At 42.5% G+C, this 21845-nt stretch overlaps 1 protein-coding gene across 1 annotated transcript in view; it reads left to right on the plus strand.

Moving 5' to 3' along the window:
• Positions 1-21845, plus strand: part of RAP1A (RAP1A, member of RAS oncogene family) — a 141526-nt gene that overhangs the window by 80920 nt on the left and 38761 nt on the right. Inside the window, exon 3 of the mRNA XM_015413398.1 lies at positions 19827-19910. Coding sequence (XP_015268884.1) covers positions 19854-19910 — 57 coding nt within the window. The 5' untranslated portion in view covers positions 19827-19853. The remainder of the gene's footprint in view (positions 1-19826; positions 19911-21845) is intronic.

Genomic DNA, 21845 nt, shown 5'->3' on the forward strand with positions numbered 1-21845 from the left:
ATATTAGTCTGACCAAGGAAGAAGGCAAATCCACAGTTAAGCCAAAGGGAGCCAAAAAAGAAAATTCTTGCCTCCCCAGAAGCCCTTCACTTTAGTAAGCAGAGGTTAAGTGTCGGAAGTCCTTCACCCAACAGTGTCATGGGATCTCTTACAGGTTCCATTGGTTGATGTACCTTCTGTAGCCATTCTTTCAGATGCTCTTTTGGGTAAGGATGGTGAGACACCAGAAGCACCAACTGACCATAAGTGTGAATATGCCCTTGGGGAGTCTTACAAGTCTTTAGCATTTAGTATAAAGGCCTCAGCGAACTTATCCCTGACTGTGAGGGCCTCCATCCATGGGCATGTATGTTATCATAGCTAATGTTGGAGGAGAATAAGAAGGCTAGGGGAGGAGTCTCAAGAATACGAAAGCCTTCTATTTCAAATTTATAATCAAGATGCCAGGTGAGGAGTGCAAGCCGTGTGTCTCATCCCTTTACACTCTAGCAAACTTAGAACTGATGCTCACAGGCTCTACTGTTCCAGACAGGAATACTGGGTTGATTCAGGACCAGCCTTGAACCTTTCTCTCAAGGCAGTTCCAACACCTACAGCAAGCCAATGACTTCAGCTGCATCTATCCCGTAGAGACAGAGGGGTGAGAAGGCTGCCATGTTAAGGCATAAAAATACAACTCGTTGGTTCTCCTCCCAACAAGTTATGGGAGATGGCTGTGGTCTGAGGGCATGTGATAGAGCAATCCTGCTGAAGCTAAGCAGGCCTGGTTCTAGATGAGAGACCACCTGGCAGTTCTGTGAATTGCCAAATCCTGAATTCCAGGAAGACACCAATGCACTCTAAATGCTATCATTGCCTTTTAGACATCCAAGCGGTAGAGTAGTCTGTCCTCAGCTGTGTCTGTGTCTAAGCTGTCCTCAAAATGGGAACTGGAGATTATTTTTGTTCTAGAAACTCCCTGAACAGATCATGAAATGTTAGCAATTCTGGATGGAGACCCTAGTTCCATCACAGAGCCTCTGTGGGTACAGTCTTCTCTTCTGTGCCCTCATTGTGAAGATGACAAGTAAGACTGGGTCTGAGGAACTTCCCCTGATCTGCAGGATCCTCCTCAGCTGTGAAGACCTTCAAGCAGCTGGTTGAGATGTTAATAGGAGATCATGAAAGATTCTGGATATACTGGTGCAAACTGGACATGCTGGTGCAAACTGTATGTCTCCTAACTCCAGCCTAGTTGATTGCTGGGAAATCGAGAGGCATTATTTCCTTAATCTAGGCTGCTCTCTCACACATGATTTGCTTTTATCTGAATGGGACTGTAGATATATGTATGTTCAGGGTCCAGAATTGCTTATACATTTTTTGTGCATGTCATACACCTCTTAAAATTACACTTAGTAGTGAAAAAAACTCAGCCAAGGTTTCTACTAACCAAGATTTTGTTCTTTAACACTGATGGATATCCCAGGTGTACAGTGAAACCATAGTTTGTATGGAAGATGCCAGTGAGACCTGATTGTTACCTTGACAATAGAGGTTGGAAAAATGACTCCACCATGGTTTGCTTCATACAAATTCAGTTCAAACCATAGCTTCACAGTTATTCTGGAGTGTGGCCTGTACTTAACCAGATTTAAGGTATTCAGATGTAAAGCCAACCATGATTATATCTTCATAGAACTTCAGTGGCTTTCTGGATGAAGCACTGGAGTAGCAGCTGTGATTTCCTATAATTATTGTTTTGCATGATTGTTATCATGAAGGCCTTTTGGGTTTTCTTTGTCGTTCTGCATTTCCCCTTGCTTTCAATGTGCATATCCGTTGAGTGTTTTTTTCCCTTCATTCTGCATTGATTTCCTCCTCTTCAGCGCTCAGTTCACTTTCTGGTTGCTGTTTTCCCAGGTTTTCTGAGAGTGCTTTTGTGCTGATTTTTTTCCCTTGCTTCACTTTCTAAGCCGAAATTAATTCAAAAGCATACATATTCCCTTGGATTTTTGTCCCCTGCCCCTTGGTTGGCCCTGGAAGGTCACTCCCCCGCCCACATGGAGGTTGTTCCACCCACTCTGCCTCTTATTCATTGGTGTGTGAGATATGTATGCTTTTGAATTAACAAAGCCCACCAAGGAGCCGATCCTGTGGGGACAATTCTCCCCACAGGATCAGCTGTGGCTCTGCTGGGCAGCTCAGTTTAAACTAGACTGCCCAACAGAGCCTGCCAAGGAGCCAATCCTCTGGGGAGAACTCTCCCTGCAAGCTCAGCTGGAGTGGCTGTTGCCTTCTGCCAGCGTCCCCAATTTAAAAAAAAAAAAATCAGAGTCCCCAGTGCAAAAAAAAAAGTATTTCAGTGGTGCATGCAAACAAAAAAAAGGAGGGGATCATCAGTGCAGAATGAAAATTACATGAGATGTAAAGAGAGCTATACACGGGATCGGAAGCCCAAAGCTTTTAAAACAGTTTTCCCTTTAATGCTTCAGTGAACAAAGGGGAACCATTTTGGCAGTCTCCAGAAGCAAGCCTAACATTACAATGGCACCTGGTTGTTTGACATTTTTTTAAAAAAGGCCATTAGTCTACCAATATGAAAATATCACTAATCTTGGGTAACTGGGGGGGGGGGGATTACAGGGGAAAAACTTGCTTCTCTGGAAGATGTCCGAGAAGCCTGTGCACAGCCTATGAAAAGGATTGGGGAGGGGCGGAGGAAAAGACCATTCTCTATCAGCTCTCCAAGGAGAAGGAAACACAACAGAGAATCCCACTGAGTTTGGCAGTAAGAAAAGGGAACTTCCCGGCTGCTTTAGTGGGTTTCAACTAAAGTTTTGTCAATTTCAGGATCTTGAATTTTTAAAGTTTGCCTGTGTTCCTTTATTTTTCCCTTTGATCCAAGGAACTGAATCACAAGGATTTAAATGGGAGGCACTTACTTGATGCTTCTGCACAGTTGCAACAGGACAGTTGCATAATTTGTAAAACAACCTCTTTTGGACACCACCTTCACACATCACAAGTGACGTTCCCACCCCAGTAAAGAAAAAGTGAGGTTTTCCCTTGTAGCTGCAGAATAAAACAGAATAAATACAATGGCAAAAAAAAGAATTATGCGAAGGGAAGGGCAGGCAAACAGATCTGAAGTCAAGCTTAAGTCCTTGACTGCTGGGATTCTCTGCATAAAGGGCCCGAATCTCAAGATGTGGTAGTTTGTCTCTTGAACGTCCTCCCTGCAGAGGTTTTCCTGGCACCCAAATTGCTGTGTTTCAGGCAATAAGCATATTTATTCTTTCTTGCTTTCTGTTTGTCATCCATTCTTGCATTCTTGGAGGCCTTGAAGAAATGCTGGTATGTCTAATTGTATGCTGCTTTCCCTTACTAGGAGTCTGGTTAAGCTGGTGTGTGCTGCTTCCATGATGCTCTCAGATTTATTCTTGGCCTTTCAGTGTATAGCACCTGTTTGAGTTTTAATTGTTTTTACCAGATTGTTGGGAGTAGAAGACAAGAGTGTGGAATATAAAGATTTTAAATAATGCTACCTTTTGGCTTCAAATAGATTTTCCATCATTGTAGGTGAAGCTAATTTAAGTTGGAATGCTTTGGGCTTAGATTTGTGAAACAGAGAAAAATTCTACTATTAACTCCAGTATTTTTTTTTTTAAAAAAAATGCTTTTGTACTCTCACTTTAAAACCATTATCAAAATTCTGGCGATGAAGAGTTGTAGGCAGCACACTAGATATGTAGCAAATAAAGAAAAGCATACCTGAGACGCTCACGAGTCTGGCTTGGATCCATGACATCATATTTCTCTTCGACCACTGTGGAGGCTGTCCTCTGCTGTGGAGCTTTTCTTCCACTGTTGCTAGCATCTTCCCACGTGCAAGATCCGTGTTTTTCAAGGAACCCTTAGACACATGGAACTGCTAGCAGCACAGGAGAAGGAGAAGCACTGTAGTGGCTGGAGAGAGGCGCAAGGGGAATGATGTCACAGGATCCAAGCCAGTATCTAGAATTACAGGCTCCCTTACTACTAATACATCCTTGTTTGAAAAGTTCTGAATTCATGTTATCAATAAAGACTGAGTACTTATGCCCCAACCGTTTATCTTCCACTTCTTGATTTGTCTGTGCTGGGCCCTGTTGTTGTTGTTGTTGTTGTTTTGAAGCAACAACACTGTTTGCCTAGTTAATGCTGACAGTGTCTTCAGTGTATTGTGTGCTGTTGCCTGAAGCTTGGTGTACTAATAACTAAAGAGGCATTTGTTACTTGTGTGTCATAGATTACATTATCTAATGGACCTGATGAAGTGGGTGCTGGTCCGCAAAAGCTCATGCTTCAATACATTTGTTGAAGATACCCCAAGAGTCTTGTTGTAACAGGCTGATACAGCTGCCTCTTTGGAACTTTTATTGTGTCATACAAACCTAGTTACCTTAGTTTTGGATACAGCACACACTGTGAATTAGATCAGTTAGGACTTTGCATTTGAGAAGAGGCTTTTGCTTAAAAAAAAAAAGTTCTCATTTATCCCTGCCCCCTTCCTGCATATTGCCAGATCCTTTGACCTTTTGTCTACATAACTCTAAAACTTCCTGTTTAGATAAAGTTGTTAAGTTATATAGAGATTTATGGGAAACTACTCTGAGATAAAATGAGGCACAGATTCTGCATTATGACTTTTCTCAAAAGCGTACTGTTTCAGTACTATGATACAACAGTGAACGGAGAAATGTTGGACAGAAAGAACTCTGGACAGTATTATCAGGAGTTTTCAGGGAAGGCACCCAGCCAGAGTTCTACAGGCATGGCCTCTAAAGTTTTCTGGAAAGACTTAGCTAAAAATTGTTGGCTGTTAGTTTTGCAGGCTGTAAATAATGGACACCATTCCTTCGATGTAACTTTATATAATCCATTTACTTCAAGAAAAGATTTTTATTTGGGCAGCTGATGAATCTTCTGATTGTTGGATTCTCTAGACTTGGTACTGCCAGGGAACCACAGAAAAATAGCAGAGGGCTCAAAGGCTTTAATGCAGCAAAGCTTGGGGCTAGGTGTGTCAACAGACTTACAAAGTTAACACGGAGTCAGCAGTCAGTTCTAAAACTAATAAGCTACTTTTATTAAAGGAAATACATGCTTAAGAGTCTAGGTAAGAAATAGATATAGATTACCTACTCTAACTAGATGATCTTGGATGCTGGATACATGTCCAGCCTCCATGGTGCAAGATGGAGATCAAGCACCTTCTTTGTGTGCATGTGAGAGAAGAAGAGAGTGTGAGAGCAAAAGCAGAGGAAATTGCCCCTAAGAGTAGCATTCTACTTCAAAGGAAAGGATCAGATAGCCCAGAGGAAAGGACGCTCTCTGTCCTGACTGCTCTATCTGTCTGAACTCTTTGGAGCCATCTTCTGAAGTTTGAGACAGGAGACAGTACAAAGTCCTCCACATCTAACACTGATTTCCCTGAAAGCAAACAACTACAGGGGAAGGCCTGGCTTATAGAAGATTTCAGGTGCTGCAAAATACCTCAGCAGGTCCCTGGCAGTGTTGCTTAACTGTGGATAACTATGGGCAAGTGGGCGTCAACATGGCAAATGGGGTTCAATGTGACCAAGTGTAAGGTGATGAACATTGGAGCCAAAAATCCTAAATATAAATGCACGTTGATGGGGTCTGAACTGGCAGAGACTGATCAAGAGAGAGATCTTGGAGTTGTAGTAGATAACTCACTGAAAATGTCAAGACAGTGTGTGACTGCAATAAAGAAGGCCAGTGCTATGCTGGGGATTATTAGGAAGGGTATTGAAAACAGATCAGCCAATATCATAATGCCCCTATATAAATCAATGGTGCAACCTCATTTGGAAAACTGTATGCAGTTCTGGTCACCACACCTTAAAAAGGATATTATAGCTTTGGAAAAAGTGTAGAAAAGGGCAACTCGGATTTATTTATTTATTTATTAATGATAAAAGGGTTGGAACACTTTCCCTATGAGGAAAGGTTAAAGTGCTTAGGGCTCTTTAGCTTGGAGAAAAGATGACTGAGGGGTGACATGATTGAGGTTTACAAGATTATGCATGGGATAGAGCAGGTAGAGAAAGAGGTACTTTTCTCCCTTTCTCACAATACAAGAACTCGTGGGCACTCCATGAAATTGCTGAGTGGTCGGGTTAGAACGGATAAGAGGAAGTACTTCTTCACCCAAAGAGTGATTAACACATGGAATTCACTGCCACAGGAAGTGGTGGCAGCTACAAGCATGGACGGCTTCAAAAGGGAATTAGATAAGCATATGGAGCAGAGGTCCATCAGTGGCTATTAGCCACAAGGTATAGATAGGGGCTCTGGAAACTTAAGCTGAGAGTTGTAAATACCTGTGAACAGCCCTACCCCCTTCAGATTGGTAATTGCTTTAGCATGACTTTGGTACCATCCCTAGTATGTGCTGGACATATCTGTGAGGTGATTACAGTGTAAAGTACAGTGTAAAGATGGAGCTTTGAGTGTAGGTGTGCCCAGGACAATCTCTAGGCCTCTCTAGAGTCAGTCCAGCTGTTCCCTGTTTCGTGATTATTATTGCAGTGTAGTCTTTCTCACTCCCCTGTCTTCCTAAATGAGAAGAATTGTGCTACACATTGCTTCTGTCTTAAACAGCATGCCTCCTGAGTGCTTTCACTGAATAAACCCTGTACATGATCCTGTTTTTAGTGAAGATTGACAGCTGTCAGGTTTGATGGCAATGAAAACGTTGAAGGTCAGGTTACAGATTTGGACTAATGGAGATGCTGGCTGTGATCCAAAGGGTTACCTGAACCATGCTTAGTATTTTTAGTACATGGCCAGTTAGGGCTTAATTTCCCCCCACCACCACCAGTGGTCCCCTATGCTGTATTACAAGCTACTTTTGAAACACTTCATCTCATCATGCTGCTTGAGGGCCTGCAGATAGAGCAACTTGTCTACCCACAGTCTAAATTCTTTTATACCAGTCAATAATGGTGGATTCCTCCATCTTTATATAGCTTCAACGCACGTTCTCTCTACTGTACTGTAACCAGAACAGATAGATTCAAGTCCAATAACACCTTAGAGACCAACAAGATTTGCGGAGGGTGTAAGTTTTCAAGAGTCAAAGCTCCCTTCGTTGGTATCTGACAGAGGGCTCTTTGACTCTTGAAAACTAGTACCCCCCCAAAGCTTGCTGGCCTCTAAGGTGCTACTGGACTTGAATCTATCTGTTCTGTTGCAGACCAACACAGGCTACCCTTTGCAACTATCTTCGTGGAAGTTGCCAGAACTGTGATCAATTATATATGATATATAAATATGCATTATATATTTTTCTTCCCCAAAACGCTTTAGGTTCTGTTGGCAGTTCATACTCTAAGATATTATGAATCAATAGCTGTATTTGTTCCCAAGAAGCGACAGTTAATAAGCATGCCAAAATGTGTGCATGGTTTAAAAAAAAACAAACCTCAATCAGCAAATCTAATAACTGAAAAGGTTGAAATTGGCAAACATTTTGTATATCACTCAGTTATGTATTTACAATTCATATACAATTATTTTAAAAATACAGTTTTTAAAATATCTAGATATTTGTCTCATTTTTAGAAATCCAGACTGATTTATAAACAACAAAAGAAGGAAGCTACACCACCACATGGCATGATTTCACCCAAGGTGTCTCACCACGACAGTGGCCAAGAGTGTGCTTTCAAGCTTCTCAGTCCCCAAATACTGTCCTCCCTGCCACACTGTCAAATTAAACAGATGGGTATTGAAAAGATTCCTTTGCAAGCAGAACCAATGTGGTTATTGTTTAGAACTACAGTGCTCTTTCCATAGTTGCCAGCCAGTAGAGTAATTAGCAGAACAGTTGACTCAGATTCCCGCACAAGCAGGGAATTGTTATCTTCCTCATGACCTACTAACTGAATGACACACATGGACACCAGTGGAACACTTGAGCAATTGCAGCCATTGGCATTATCAGTTTTCACCCATCTATATGTGTAACGTAAAAAGGAACCACTCCAAGGAGTGGATTAGATTTGACCTGCTAGATTTTAGTCTCTTATATGCTTAGCCAGGCATAAAGCTTTTTCTAATGAGAAACCCCTGTTCTGGAGGAGTAGAGTTAGTATTTGCAGTGATACTCACTTTTCACAAGATTTTAGAGCAGCTGCTCTCTCACTTGGGCTGGTTTCTCTCTGTGTAGCATCAGAAGTAGCTTTGAAGATAACAGTAAATACTACGCATCTTATTTTGTGTTTGCCTTCCTGCACTTAAAGAAGGTGCAGATATGGTGGAAGGTGTGAAGTGCGACAGTGAAGATAGTGTGAAGAGTTGTGTTCTCAGCATGAAGTATTTGCCAAAGGGTAGCTGAGTTAGTCTTTTGAAGCAAAATAAAACAAGAAACCAGTGGCACCCTTAAGACTAATTATATTCCAGCATAAGCTTTCGTGAGTTAGATCAGGGTTCAACAAACCCCGGAGGTGCCACGGTGCCTAGAAATTCCAGCGTTGCACCTTATATTTTCAGCTATGATTTATTGCATCTCAATGGAAGTACAAAACTTACCGTTTTGCATCACTGTGTCTTGTTGTACAATATAAAATTAAATGTGCATGAAGATTAGAGTCACTAGCATCTTAAAGACTAACAATATTTCCAGGGGTACGGGCTTTTGAGAGTCAAAGCTCCCTTTATCAGATACAAGTAGGAATGAAGATCCTTGATTCGTTATATCCCAGTAAGAAAGTGGGAAGGATGTTTCAAAGAAAGGAGTCAAGATGTACAGGTACAATGTAAAATGCTTGTTTAGAGTGGGGGATAAATGTTTAGGGGCAGAAAATTAGCATATGTAGTCAGAAAATTAGATCTGTAGTGGCAGGACTGAATACAGACATAGGATTCTTATCTCACTATAGATGCTACTGCTTAGCTGGAATTTTTTGATTGACAAAACTGCACCTCTTTAGGGTTTCTGTGGTTGCCCCAAGATCAACTCTTCCCAACTAGTTTCTCTTACATTTCCAAGCCTAATAAGCAGTTTAATACTTGCCATCCAGATGCCATTATGTTGCATTTGCACTACTGTTCAGGTTTCCCAGTTGCTTTAGGAAAATGACAGACTGGTTCGCCCTACCTATGTGCTGCTAGACAAAAATATGCCAACAAATATGGAAAACAAAGCAATGGCCACAGCTCTATCTACATTCTAGTTCCAAAAAAAGGAGATGTTAAAGACTGCAGCAACCATTGGGCCATCGCATTAATTTCTCATGCAAGTAAAGTGATGCTTAAAATGTTACAACAAAGAGTGTTCCCATATATGGAACGAGAAATACCAGATGTTCAAGCTGGAGTCAGAAAAGAAAGAGGAACTAGAGATCATATTGCAAGTTTACATTGGTTACTGGAGAATTTCAGAAGAAAATCAGTTTTTTATCAATTAGAGCAAAGTTTTGTAGTGTGTGGATCATGAAAAACTATGGTTAATTTTAAAAGAAATAGGTGTGCTACAGCTTCTAATTGCTTTGATGTTCAACCTGTACTCTGGACAAGAGGCTACTGTTAGGACAGAATATGATGAAACAGAAGGTTTTCTGATAGGCAAAGGTGACATGGATATATTTTATCTCCCCGTCTGTTCAATCTATATACAAAATATATAAGAAAAAATGGATTAGATTTACATGACGATGGAGTGCAAATTGTTGGAACACTGACAATTTGTGATAATGCAGATGACACTACATTTTGCTGTTCAGTAACACAGCTGAGTCTGAATCTTCATGATCCCATGGACCACATCACACCAGGCCCCTCCTGTCTTCCGTCATGCTCTGGAGTTTGCTTAACTTCATGTTCGTTGCATCAATAACACTGTCTAACCATCTCATCCTTTGCCATCCCCTTTTTCTTTTACCTTCAGTCTTTCCCAGCATCAGGGTCTTCTCATTTGGTGGCCAAAGTATTTGAGCTTCAGCTTCAGTATCTGGCCTTCCAGGGAACAGTCAGTGTTGATTTCTTTTAAGACTGACTGATTCAATCTCCTTGCAGTTCAAGGGACTCTCAAGAGTCTTCTCCAGCACTATACTTCAAAATAATCTATTCTTCAGCACACAGCTTTTCTTATACTAGCAGAAAATAGTGAAGACTTGAAATTACTCCTCATGAAGGTTAAAGCAGAAAGTGCCCAAACTAGATTACAGCCAAACATCAGGAAGACAAAAGTAATGACCACTGAGGAATTACACAATTTTAAGGTTGACAGTGAAGAAATTGAAATTGTTCAAGGTTTTTTATTCCTTGGTGCCATCATCAACTAAAAGGGAGACTGGACCCAAGAAATCAGAAAGAGATTGAGACTAGGAAGAGCAACCATGAAGGAGCTAGAAAAGATCCTGAAGTGTAAGGATGTGTAGCTGGCAACCAAGATCAAGATAGCTCATATCGAGGTATTCTCCATTACTGTGTACTGGAGAATGAGGAAAGCTGAGAAGAACAAAGTTGATTCATTTGAAATGGGGTGTTGGAGGAGACTTTTATGGACCACCAAAAAAGTCAAATAAGTGGATTATAAAACAAATGAGACTGAACTCTCCCTGGAAGCTAAAATGACCAAACTGAGGCTAGCGTATTAGACAAGAGTCACTGGAAAAGAACATGATGCTAGGAAAAGTTGGTGGCAGGAAAAGAGGAAGGCCCTCAGTTTACAAGACCTGAGCAACATTGTTATAACAATAGGATGTTTTTGTTTTTGAGGACATTAATTCACAAGGTAACCATGTCAGAAGCAATTTTAGCACGCATGCACACACACTTGCTGCCACAGGATGTAGTGATGGCCACAAGTGTAGGCAGTTTTAAAAAGGGATTAGACAGATTCATTGAGGATAGGTCTATCAGTGGCTCCTAGCCATAGTGACTAAAGGGTACCTCCGTGGTCAGCGGATTACTGTAAATCACTCTACGCAGGGCTACCCTTGAAACTTAGCCAAAAACTTCAGCTGGTCTAGAAAGCAGTGCCGCATGTCCTTAAAGGAACACCAGTAAGAGCCCATATACAACCTATATTGTGTTTGAATAGAGGTAAATGAAATAAATATAGAGATGGCAGGTTTTGCCTTACTAAGATTGTCCTCATTTCTTTGCAACTGCAAATTCATTGCATTGAACTTTACAAGTAGTTCTGATAAATAAGCAATGTCATGACTGATCTTTTTGATTTCATCACTGAGCAAAGCATTTGCGTCTTCAAAAAACTCCACAATAGTTTCAAAAAGCATCTCACACAGTTGCGTTTTGATAGCCAATTAACTTCAGTATATAGCTAAAAAGCACACTTAATAATCAGTTCAATAACTGAGAACACAGGAAAATAAATCCCACACTCAATACTGTCATGTTAAGGACTTACCAGCAAAAACTTGAAAAATGACAGACACAAAAACACGTGGTGACATTTTCTCAAAATATGGGATACTGGTCTGAGTAGTGCTCTGGTGGCATATTTACTAAAATTTCTAATCAGAGCCCATATACAACCTATATTGTGTTTGAATAGAGGTAAATGAAATAAATATAGAGATGGCAGGTTTTGCCTTACTAAGATTGTCCTCATTTCTTTGCAACTGCAAATTCATTGCATTGAACTTTACAAGTAGTTCTGATAAATAAGCAATGTCATGACTGATCTTTTTGATTTCATCACTGAGCAAAGCATTTGCGTCTTCAAAAAACTCCACAATAGTTTCAAAAAGCATCTCACACAGTTGCGTTTTGATAGCCAATTAACTTCAGTATATAGCTAAAAAGCACACTTAATAATCAGTTCAATAACTGAGAACACAGGAAAATAAATCCCACACTCAATACTGTTATGTTAAGGACTTACCAGCAAAAACTTGAAAAATGACAGACACAAAAACACGTGGTGACATTTTCTCAAAATATGGGATACTGGTCTGAGTAGTGCTCTGGTGGCATATTTACTAAAATTTCTAATCGTTTTTGCCAAATTTCTGTACTATGCACAGACAGGAACTTCAGTGCTGTTTTTCAGCATGGTGCCATATCCTAGGTAAAGGTAAAGGTTCCCTTGCTCGAAAGCCAGTCAAATCCGACTCTATGGTTGCGGTGCTCATCTCCGTTTCAAAGCCGAAGAGCCAGCGCTGTCCGAAGATGTTTTCCGTGGTCATGTGGCCAGCATGACTAAATACCAAGGCGCACGGAACGCTGTTACCTTCCCACCGAAGTGGTACCTATTTATCTACTTTCAATTTTTTGCTTTCGAACTGCTAGGTTGGCAGGAGCTGGAACTAGAGACGGGAGCTCACTCCATCATGCGGCAACTCGGGTCTCGAACTGCTGAACTACTGACCTTCCACAGCCTGCAGTTCAGCATCTTAACCACTTGAGCCACCGCAGCTCCTTGCCATATCCTAGCCAGTCATAAATAACTGAACAACATGGTCGAAGGTGCCCATCTTCAGTGCTGCTCCGGCTGCTCTCTTACCTCTTGGGGCTCACCTAGGTAATCCTATCACAGCCTCCCAGGGGTGGTACTGCCCTCTGTGGGGATCACTGGCATAAACACATACCTAAATGTGGGCAATCAATTTCTGTAGAGAATTAGGAATTCCTAGATGTGGTAATTAATTCAAATATGTTGCTTCATGCTGGTTTTTGAGTGCTGCTTTAAATTCTGGTTTGTATCTGTTTATTCTGGTTTAAGATAGATGAATAAACAAACTAAGAGCATATCTCAAGTTTCAAGTCAATATATAATCAAATGTATATGAAACTGAAGGTATCCTATGAGAAAAATAAATCAAAGTTCGATTTAGAAAAAAAATAGTTTGGGTGCCAATGGTTTTATTTCATTGGTACGTTTAATCCCCCCCTCAATAGCAGCACTTATCAAGTATATATTTTATGAACCTCTTGTTGTATAAACTGTAATCCTAACTATAATTTTCCCCAGGAAAAAATGTAAATCCTTATTCATTTTGTTCTGAAAGATAGTTATATCATTTTATATTGTTGTATTACATAATCATATGGATACGACTTTGTATTTTGATCAGTTATTTTATGAAATCATTTGAAACTGCTAAACAAAACTGTTTGTGTAAACACAAAAAAAGTTGTGCACTACAGATTAAAATGAAGTATTCTATGATCACAGTTAACTCAAATCCCGTCTGTTTGGTTTCTGTCTGTTCACTGGTTGCAATCAGGGATCTAATTCTTTGGCAGTCAGTTTGATATTTCGTTGATCTATTAATTGGTATTCAGCAGGTTTCTTCATTGTATTCTTTCACCATCTTCCTTCCTATGCATGCAGTACAATGGAATTGACTTTTTATCATACATGTGCATTCTCAGAGCCTGGTCAAGTTCTGCTACCCCATCCTTTATAAAGTGCTCCACTAAGCAGACAAATGTTTAAGTAAACTATTAGATCACTCAAAATCATATAAATTGGTTATAAATAAGTGCTGTGTTTCAATAAATTTCTACCCTTTAGTGTTTGTCTGCAGGGCTGACTCACCCACTAGGCAAACTAGTGCGATGGCCTAGGGCACAAAATCTCTGAGGGGCACAGTGAGGCCCCTGCTGCCACCACCTGTCCACCCTGCCACCACCCGCCGAGGCTTCATTTGCCCTTCGCTGCTTACATCAGTGCTGGGGCCCTGGGTGCGGCGGCACGGAAGGCCCTCTTTGCTCCACAAAAGGGGGAGTAGTGACACAGCAAAGCCTCTTCCCCAGGCCGGAGTTGCTCAGCAACCCTGCGCTGCCACCGCATCCGCCCTGTGCATCGCCGGCCTCCTCCAGCGTCGCTGCCAGTGCAGCGTGAGGAGGAGGAGGAAGAGGCACCCCCTAGGAGGCCAGCGACGGGAGGCGTAGCCTCACCATGCTTTTGGCACCTTACTGCCGTTTCCTTCTCAGCTGTTGCTACCGCCGCCTGGCCCAGCTCGAGCTCCCATGGCCTCCAGCTCCATTTCCGTGCTGCCTCTCAGGCAGCTCCCCCGGCCTGCACAAACTACCACTGGGTAACGAAAGAGGTGGGAAGGGAAGGAGGGAGGAGTTTGCCCGTCACTCATGCAGCGCAGCAGGAGGACGAGTGCTGCCTCCCGGGCGCTGTAGTACCCTGGAGCCTGAGGGGAGCACACACGGAGACCTCTCCAAGACCCTCAGCCTCCCATGCCGAGCTCCCTGCTGGGAGAGCTGGCGCCTTGGAAGCTCTGCAAGGGTTCCCATGCAGCTAAGAGATCCAAGCGGCTCATTTGCACTGAGGGGGGGGGCGCGACAAGGCAGCCTCGCCTGGGGGCAGGGCGGGCGCCACAAGCTAGCCTCGCCTAGTGCACAGAAACACCTCGGGCCGGCCCTGTTTGTCTGAATAGTCCTTAGGGATGCTAATGGCTACTGATCAGTTTGAGTTGACACTATCTGTGCATGTGCACTGTTTTGTGAAAAAGTGCTGCAAAACAGATGTAATGATAATCTTGCATCTGATATTTTTGATCTAGAAGACTCCTCTTAGTAGATTGTGTGGTTTCTTTTGGTGTTCTCTCAGTCTTCAGGGATGGTGGCCTGTAGAAAATGGCTTCACAGAGTCGTCCCTCATTCTGTTGTCAGTTCTGGCTTTGGAAGTTCCTAGAGGTTTGGCAGTGGTGTCTGGGGAGGGTCAGTTTGGGAATGTGATGCCATAGAGGTCACCCTCTGGAGCTGCCATTTCCTCCAAAGGAATTGAAAATCCGTTGTAATTCCAGGAGAACTTGAGGTGCTATCTGGAGGCTAGTAACCGTACCTTTTGGTGTTCTTAATGGCAAATAGACCCATTGGCAGGAAACATTGACAGCTGGTTATTGTGCACAACAGGCTGCAAGCCCTTCCTTGGAAATAAATCATCTGGAGTGGAGAGTTGCAGGGAAATCTGTGATGATTACTATGTATTTTATAAAGAAGGGCTGCAACTTGCTTTGTGAAGTTGATGTTCACTTTGTGTGTGTGTAAATCATTTACTTGGAGCCTTAATTGGGATGCTTGAAGGTCCATCTCCTCTGGTATGAGCAAGAACAGCATTTGTGCTTTCCCCAACTGCATTTTTTTGGTTGCTATGGAGCAGTTTCCTGGTTGGATGAAGGCAGACCTCATCTTTATTACACTTCCATATGGGTTGTAAATCTGAATTTTTAAGAAGCTGGGGAGGTTACTTTGATTACATTATAGTTCAGAATATTAGGGAGCAGGGGTTTTAATGGAGTACTATTTGTTAAGGTTTCTGGCTGTTTTTAATTTTCTGCTCCTTTTTTCCTTTTAAATGGCTATTTTCCCATTACCCGTGCTGAAGAAGCCTATACATATCTTAAATATATAAATACCACTAGGATGAAGTGAGGGTTTCACTTTTATCTTCTAAAAATGATGCTGTTGTGAGGAAGCAGCCATACGCTTTAGTGAGAACCCTTCTTCTTCTTACTTGCAGAAACAGGATTGTTTTTTCTGTATGCTCCAGAAACAGAAATCACTGTGCTAGATTGTCGGTGTATTGCGTTTAAGGATGTGCGTTTGGCTTTCCTGAACTCGAAAAAATACTGAATAAATATCTTATGGGTATTTATCGGTATTTCTAAAGTGAAATGCAAATTCAGGACACTTTTTGGCTACTGAATACAGTTTCATGAATTTATTCAACTTTTTTGGCTTTTGGGTAGCCCTATATACTGACTTCCCTCCCGCTGTGGTTTCCCTAGTCAGTTTCACTCCCAGCCAGTCGTCTGTGGGAGTGAAACTGACCGGGGGAAAGCTTCCTCTCTGCCTTTGGTTCTCCAGCTGCCTCATGTCTGCTGGAGAACCACAGGCAGAGAGCCCAGCCATATCTAAATGTCTTTGTTTCCCTCCCCAAACTGGGGAGAGAACATGCCTGGGTTCTCTGCCTGCCTTTCTATGGTCAGGATCAGGAAATCGTCTGGCCCCCCCTGGTCCTGAGGACGCCAGGCTGGTCAGGATCAAGGCCTTTTCTGTGGCAGCTCCAACTTACTGGAATGAGCTTCCTGACGAGATCAGCGCCCTGCTGGACCTTTCACAGTTCCGCAGGGCTGCAAAAATGGAGCTCTTTCACCATGCATTTAGGTAAGAGCTGTGTTATCATCTATGTTCTGTGCCAATTATATTTCCAGCCTGAGCCTGCCGATAGCAGATGTACTGCAGAATGCACTTTACCACAGCTATACGGCCATCATTATGTTAATGGTTTTAATAACTTTTGTGTAAGCCACCCTGAACCTGCCTCAGTGGGGAGGGCGGGGTAAAAATCAAATAAATAAATTCTCCAGGGGCTCCGCGGCTGAGGGGCAACTGGAAAGGGGCAGGCAAGGAGCCTAGGCATGTTTGCATGTGTACACTCTGCTTTCCCAGCCCTCCCACCACATAGATCAGGGAGGGAAAGAAAGGCATTTTAAAAAAACATGCTTTCTTCCCCCCCCCCATCCCTTCCCTGAGCTTCTCTGCAGCAGTGGAGAGGCTCAGGGAGGGAAGGAGGCATGACTCCATGACTGCCGTTCACTTTCCCAGCCAACCTGCTTGGGGGGGGGGCTGGGGAAGCAAAGGGCAGGCAGAGAGAGGAGGCTTTTCCTTGTCAGCTAGAGAAGGTCAGCTAGAGAAGGGAAGGCAGAGAGAGGAGGCTTTTCCTTGTCAGTTTCACTGCCCTGGCCAGTCAGCTGTTAGGTTTAAATGGCTTAAACTTAACAGCTGACTGGCAGGGAGTGAAATTGACAAGGAAAGCTGCATGGGCTTCCAGAGGGAAAGAAGGCATTTTTACATGTCTCTCTTCCCTACTGTCGGGTATATCAGACCCAAGTATATATATTCGGCAGTATCGAATATTTCCCCAGTCCTGATACTTTACTGGTATTGGACTGGGGATATTCGGTATTTACCAATATTTGACACTTTTTTTTTTGCACACCCCTAGTTGAGTTCTTAGTGGTTAGTTTCAAACTATGACCAGGTAGACCCAGCTTCAAATATCTACATCCATTAAGGTTTTTCACTACCTTTGCTTATTGTTTTGATTGTGGGCGTGGCTTCTTGTGCATGAATGTTAATTCCTGCTTCTTCATGTGACCCTTTTTGGTTGAACAGAATAGGGCCACAGTGGCTAAAAATTGTTCATGTATACCTGCCTATATGTTTTTCTTATAGAGGTAAGGCAGTAGTTTTCACATTGCTCTTCAGGGAATACCAACAAATGTAGGAGTTATGTAGCAGAAGCTCATAAATCTTGCAGCAATGTTGGACTGAATGTCTCTGAAAGAGCTTGCCTGCTCTAATCCCATAGTTTTTGCTTTTCTAAATCCTTACTTGGGAACAAGGCTATCTTGGAGAGGGGCTGAAAAGATAATTAACGTGATGTCATAGCTTGGCCAGGCTCTGTTGTTGGGGCAGTGAAGGCTGGCTTATAATGTAAACAGTGTTAAAACTGTTTATCATTGGTTTTGTCATTTTCCTTTTTTGTCAAGCAGTCTTGAAGAGAATGAAAGGTTTTCTGGTACACTGTAGTGAGTACAGAGATTTCCATAAAAAGGCACAGGCATTGCTTTGAGGAGCAGAAAGGTTTTTGAGTTGGCAATGGTAAGTGAGGCCTGACCTTTTACAGAGAGAAAATATTGACCTAAATCATTCCCTATTGAGGATGGGAAAGCAATCTTTGCCTCTTGCAACTAACCACTATAATTTTCCTGCTTAATTGTGCATACTTCTGTGCAATTGAGTGTGGAAAAAAATAAATTGCATAAGCAAGTATTATTGTGTTTTGAGAGCGGGATTTTAGGGAGGGCCTCTTTCTCCAGACTTAAAACGTGTGTCTTTACTATTGCAAAGTTTTACATGCTGGAATTGAGATGGGTACCACTTGATTTTTAAATAATGGGAACATCTTGGTTTTTTTAATGTTCTATGTAAAGAAAAGGGTCTGCTCACCTACCAGGGTATACAGGGGCTGCATTATAACGTTCGTGGTTCATAGGCACTTTTGCCTTTGTGGGTGCTACCCACTGTAATAATATCAATATTAATCATCATTTCTATATAACTTTAAAAATGTCAACATTTTATTTTTTTTCTGATGTGAGAAACAATTTAAAACTTTTTTCTACCCTTAAAAGAAATTAAAACATTTTTGTGGGGCCCTAACAGTATTGTGGGCCCTAGGCACTGTGCCTACTGTGCCTAATGGATAAGTTGGCCCTGAATGTATACCAGACATATAGGGAAAGTAATGTTCAGTCTCACAAATGTCAGAGTGCTTGGCAGGACTCAGAAACTAGTGTGGTATAGAGGTTAGAGTGCTGGACTACAACTACACAAACCCAGGATCAAATGCCCACTCAGCCATGTGGCTCACTAGGTAACCTTGGGCTGATCACTCTCAGCCTAACCTGTCTTGCAGGCTTGTTGTGAAAATAAAGCAGAGGGGAGGCTTATGCATACCACCCCTAGAGCCTTGGAAGAAGGTTGGATTAAAAGCATGATTGCTACCAGTTGATTATTTGGTTTTGCCATACCTTCTGCTTTCGGTTTAATGCCCTTCACTGTGCTTTTTACTGCCCCTCCCCCCTCCCCAAGCACTGTCCTTTCTATTCTTGAAGTGCTGTCCTTGACCAATTTATTTTTCAAATATTTTGGCAATGTAAATATTGAAATCAGAATAAATCTATACATCATGAATACAGAGGGATTCAGCATTTGTATTCCGTCTGAATTCATGTAGCCTCTAGTGATATGGTGGCTTTGGCTGTCTTCCTAACTTCACCACTCCTATAGCTGATTGGTGGAACACATACTTGATATCCGTAAGATTCCAGGTTCAGTCCCTGGTACCTCTAGCTGGGCTGTGAGAGGCCTATGACTCAGTAGACAGTGCTTAGACTAACAGAACCATTGATATGATTTATTGTAAGACAGTTTGTTATATTCATCCCTGAAACATGGAGAAAAAATAGTTGGGATTTGATTTTTATATGGCACGTGCTGGATTGTCACTGAGCATATCCAGTTAATGTTCCTGAGTTTTCTAACCGTGGTTAAATCCAACCACAATTTTCAAACTGGTTTCTAACTTTGGTTTGAAGCAAATTACAGTTACTGTTAACGCAAATACAGACACGATGTTACATTATGGCTTGATCCCAAAATGGACAAATTACAGTTACTGTTAATGCAAATACATTATGTTACATTATGGCTTGATCCCAAAATGGAAGTGAGGTGGCAAGACACTTGCTTTTAATCTTCTGGCTATTTGGAAATATTATCTCTGCACTAGGCTAGTTTGGTATACTAGTTAGGGGGTGGGGCTGTGGCTGTGTGGTACAACATCTGCTGTGTGTGCAGAAGGTCCCAATTTCAATTCCCAACTTCTCCAATCAAAAGCATCAGGTAGTAGGTAATGAAGAAGAGATCTGCATGAGACGAGACCCTGGAGAACTGCTGCCAGTTAGAGTACAGAATATTGGCTTTGCTAGACCAAAGGTCTGACTGAGTACAAGACAGGTGTTTTTCTGTGAAAATAGCTGCAGGGAGACTTGAAGGCCAGACTTTAAATTCATACCTAGGACAGACCATTCTGCCTGGAAGAATAATTGTCCACTTAAACTGATGTCTTTACTGATCAACCATGTGGATTTAAGGGTAGCCTTTACAGGAATGTGGTTATGCAGCAGTTTGGGGAAATGCATGGTATAGTTACTAACTCTTTCTCATGATGATTTCGTATGGAAAGACTTTAACTTTGATTTCCTTCTCTTTTTCAGCCTGTCAGTATTTGAACAGACCACATCATGCGTGAGTACAAGCTAGTGGTCCTCGGCTCAGGCGGCGTGGGGAAATCTGCTTTGGTGAGTCACATCTTCAGAGAGAACCGCTAAACTGTCCTGTCACAAAAGCAGTTTATAAACCCTTAACCTGGCAATATATTGGTATTTCAAGCACCCAGTAATGAACTCAGTGGCACTTAGATAAGATACAGGTGTGGGAAACGGCCTTTACATTTTCAAGTATGGGAGCGCTTAAAGGGTGAGAAACTCATATTCTGCAGTCAGCCTGGGATTTTGAACATGTAGGCCAGGGACAGCTAACTTCTGTGTTCATTGATACCAGTCTGTTCTCCAGACAGCTGTTTGTGGGCTGAAACTCTAAAAATATGTGGTTGCCTTTCCCAATGAGTGGTTAGATTCCCTCCATAAAGTTGGTGCTTTCTAGTTGTACGGGCTTTCAGTGCTACATAGCATATGTGCTCAAAAGTACATTGGAGATTTACGATAGATCAATGACTAATTATCCAACACCTTATCGAGAAATACTCATCTAAGGGAATAACCTCACTTTACGCACTGGAGATTAGAAAGATTTTTCCCCCCAACCAGGGAAATTGTGGTTTCTGGGTACTGAACAACACTGGCCTGAGGCTTGTTTCAGGTTCAGAGGCTACCGGCTATACTTGCTGTGGCCAGTTTGCCAGTGTTTGCTATATTTGTACTTTTTGCTAAACTTTTAATTTCATTCCTCTTCTTACCACCCACGAGAAGAGTTGGGGTGGGATTCATACAGAAGTGGCAGTGGGGTAGGGTGGATATTGGTAACAGAAGAAGAGAAACGGGATGCCTTGAAAAGTCAGATCATGTGCTGATAAGCTTCCTTCATAGTTGGCCTTCTTTTCTCCCTCTGAGGTGGAGGACATCTTGTGGGTGATTCCCATCCATCACTTAGGGAGGCAGGACTAATTTCAATTACTTCCTGTTTCCTTTAGTGGGAGTCACCCTAGGCTCAGTTTTTTTCCTGCCTCAGAAGGGAGAGCAGGTAGGTGTAGGCTCTGCCTAACCCTGTCTTTCTGAGTTAACTTACTTTCACTTTCTCCTTCCGTCTTTGCTGTTCCCACTCTCTGAAGAAACTTTTTAAAAATCCTTTTCTTTTTCCTTCCTATATGTTATCCTCTTTTCCCCCCTCCTCCTTTGGAGGTTGAGCATTACCGGGCCGGTTGCTCTCTTAATGGGAGGAGATCTCCCAGACCGCCTTCCATGGCATCAAGAGAGGATAGCAATGGATTTCTCTCCACTCTGGAGATAGACGCTGCTGGGCTCCCTGGAGACAAAGAGACCGTGTGGCAAAAAAAAGAGGGCCATGGCGGTGGGCCGACGCTCAACCAGCAGAGCAAGGCGAGGATGGCATTCCAAAACGCACCAAACAGCTGCACACCCCTGCAGCATTTATGGAGCCCACACCAGCCTCAGCGGCCATTTTAGAGTCCACTGGCCACTCTATGCTTTAAGACGGGAATGGCGAGCAGAGCCTAATCCCTCACATGGCGCACCCCGAGATCCATGGTTCAATGGGGTTCATCGAGCTAGGCGTGATTGTGCCGATAATGCTCAAGGGGACGAGGAAGATGACGAGTTGCAGAGCGGTAATGTTGGCAATCCCAGGTCTGTCCCCTTATTTCCAAATGTGATGGCCTTCTTTATAAGAGCCATGGGGGAGGAAATAGCGCATCAGGGGTCCATGGGGCTACTATATCCTCCTCCCCTCGGAGGCACAAGAACAGAGGCAGCTGGCCCACCAAAGCTGTACAAAAAGGGTCCCCCAAGGAGCACTGCCTATTTGATCTGTCTTCACGTGAGAGGGATAGCCTCACACATATCTGTAGTGAAGGGAGGGGGGATTTTTATGTAATAATGATGAATGGGGGAAATGAGTGTCTCAGACCAGTCCTTTAGATATTTCAAGGGCAAGGTTTTTCAGTATTTGCTGTCTAAGACCCTATCAGCACTCACTAT

The sequence above is a fragment of the Gekko japonicus genome, unplaced genomic scaffold (genome assembly GCF_001447785.1).
Source record: "Gekko japonicus isolate JY-2015 unplaced genomic scaffold, Gekko_japonicus_V1.1 scaffold1043, whole genome shotgun sequence".
Classification (NCBI taxonomy): domain Eukaryota; kingdom Metazoa; phylum Chordata; class Lepidosauria; order Squamata; family Gekkonidae; genus Gekko; species Gekko japonicus.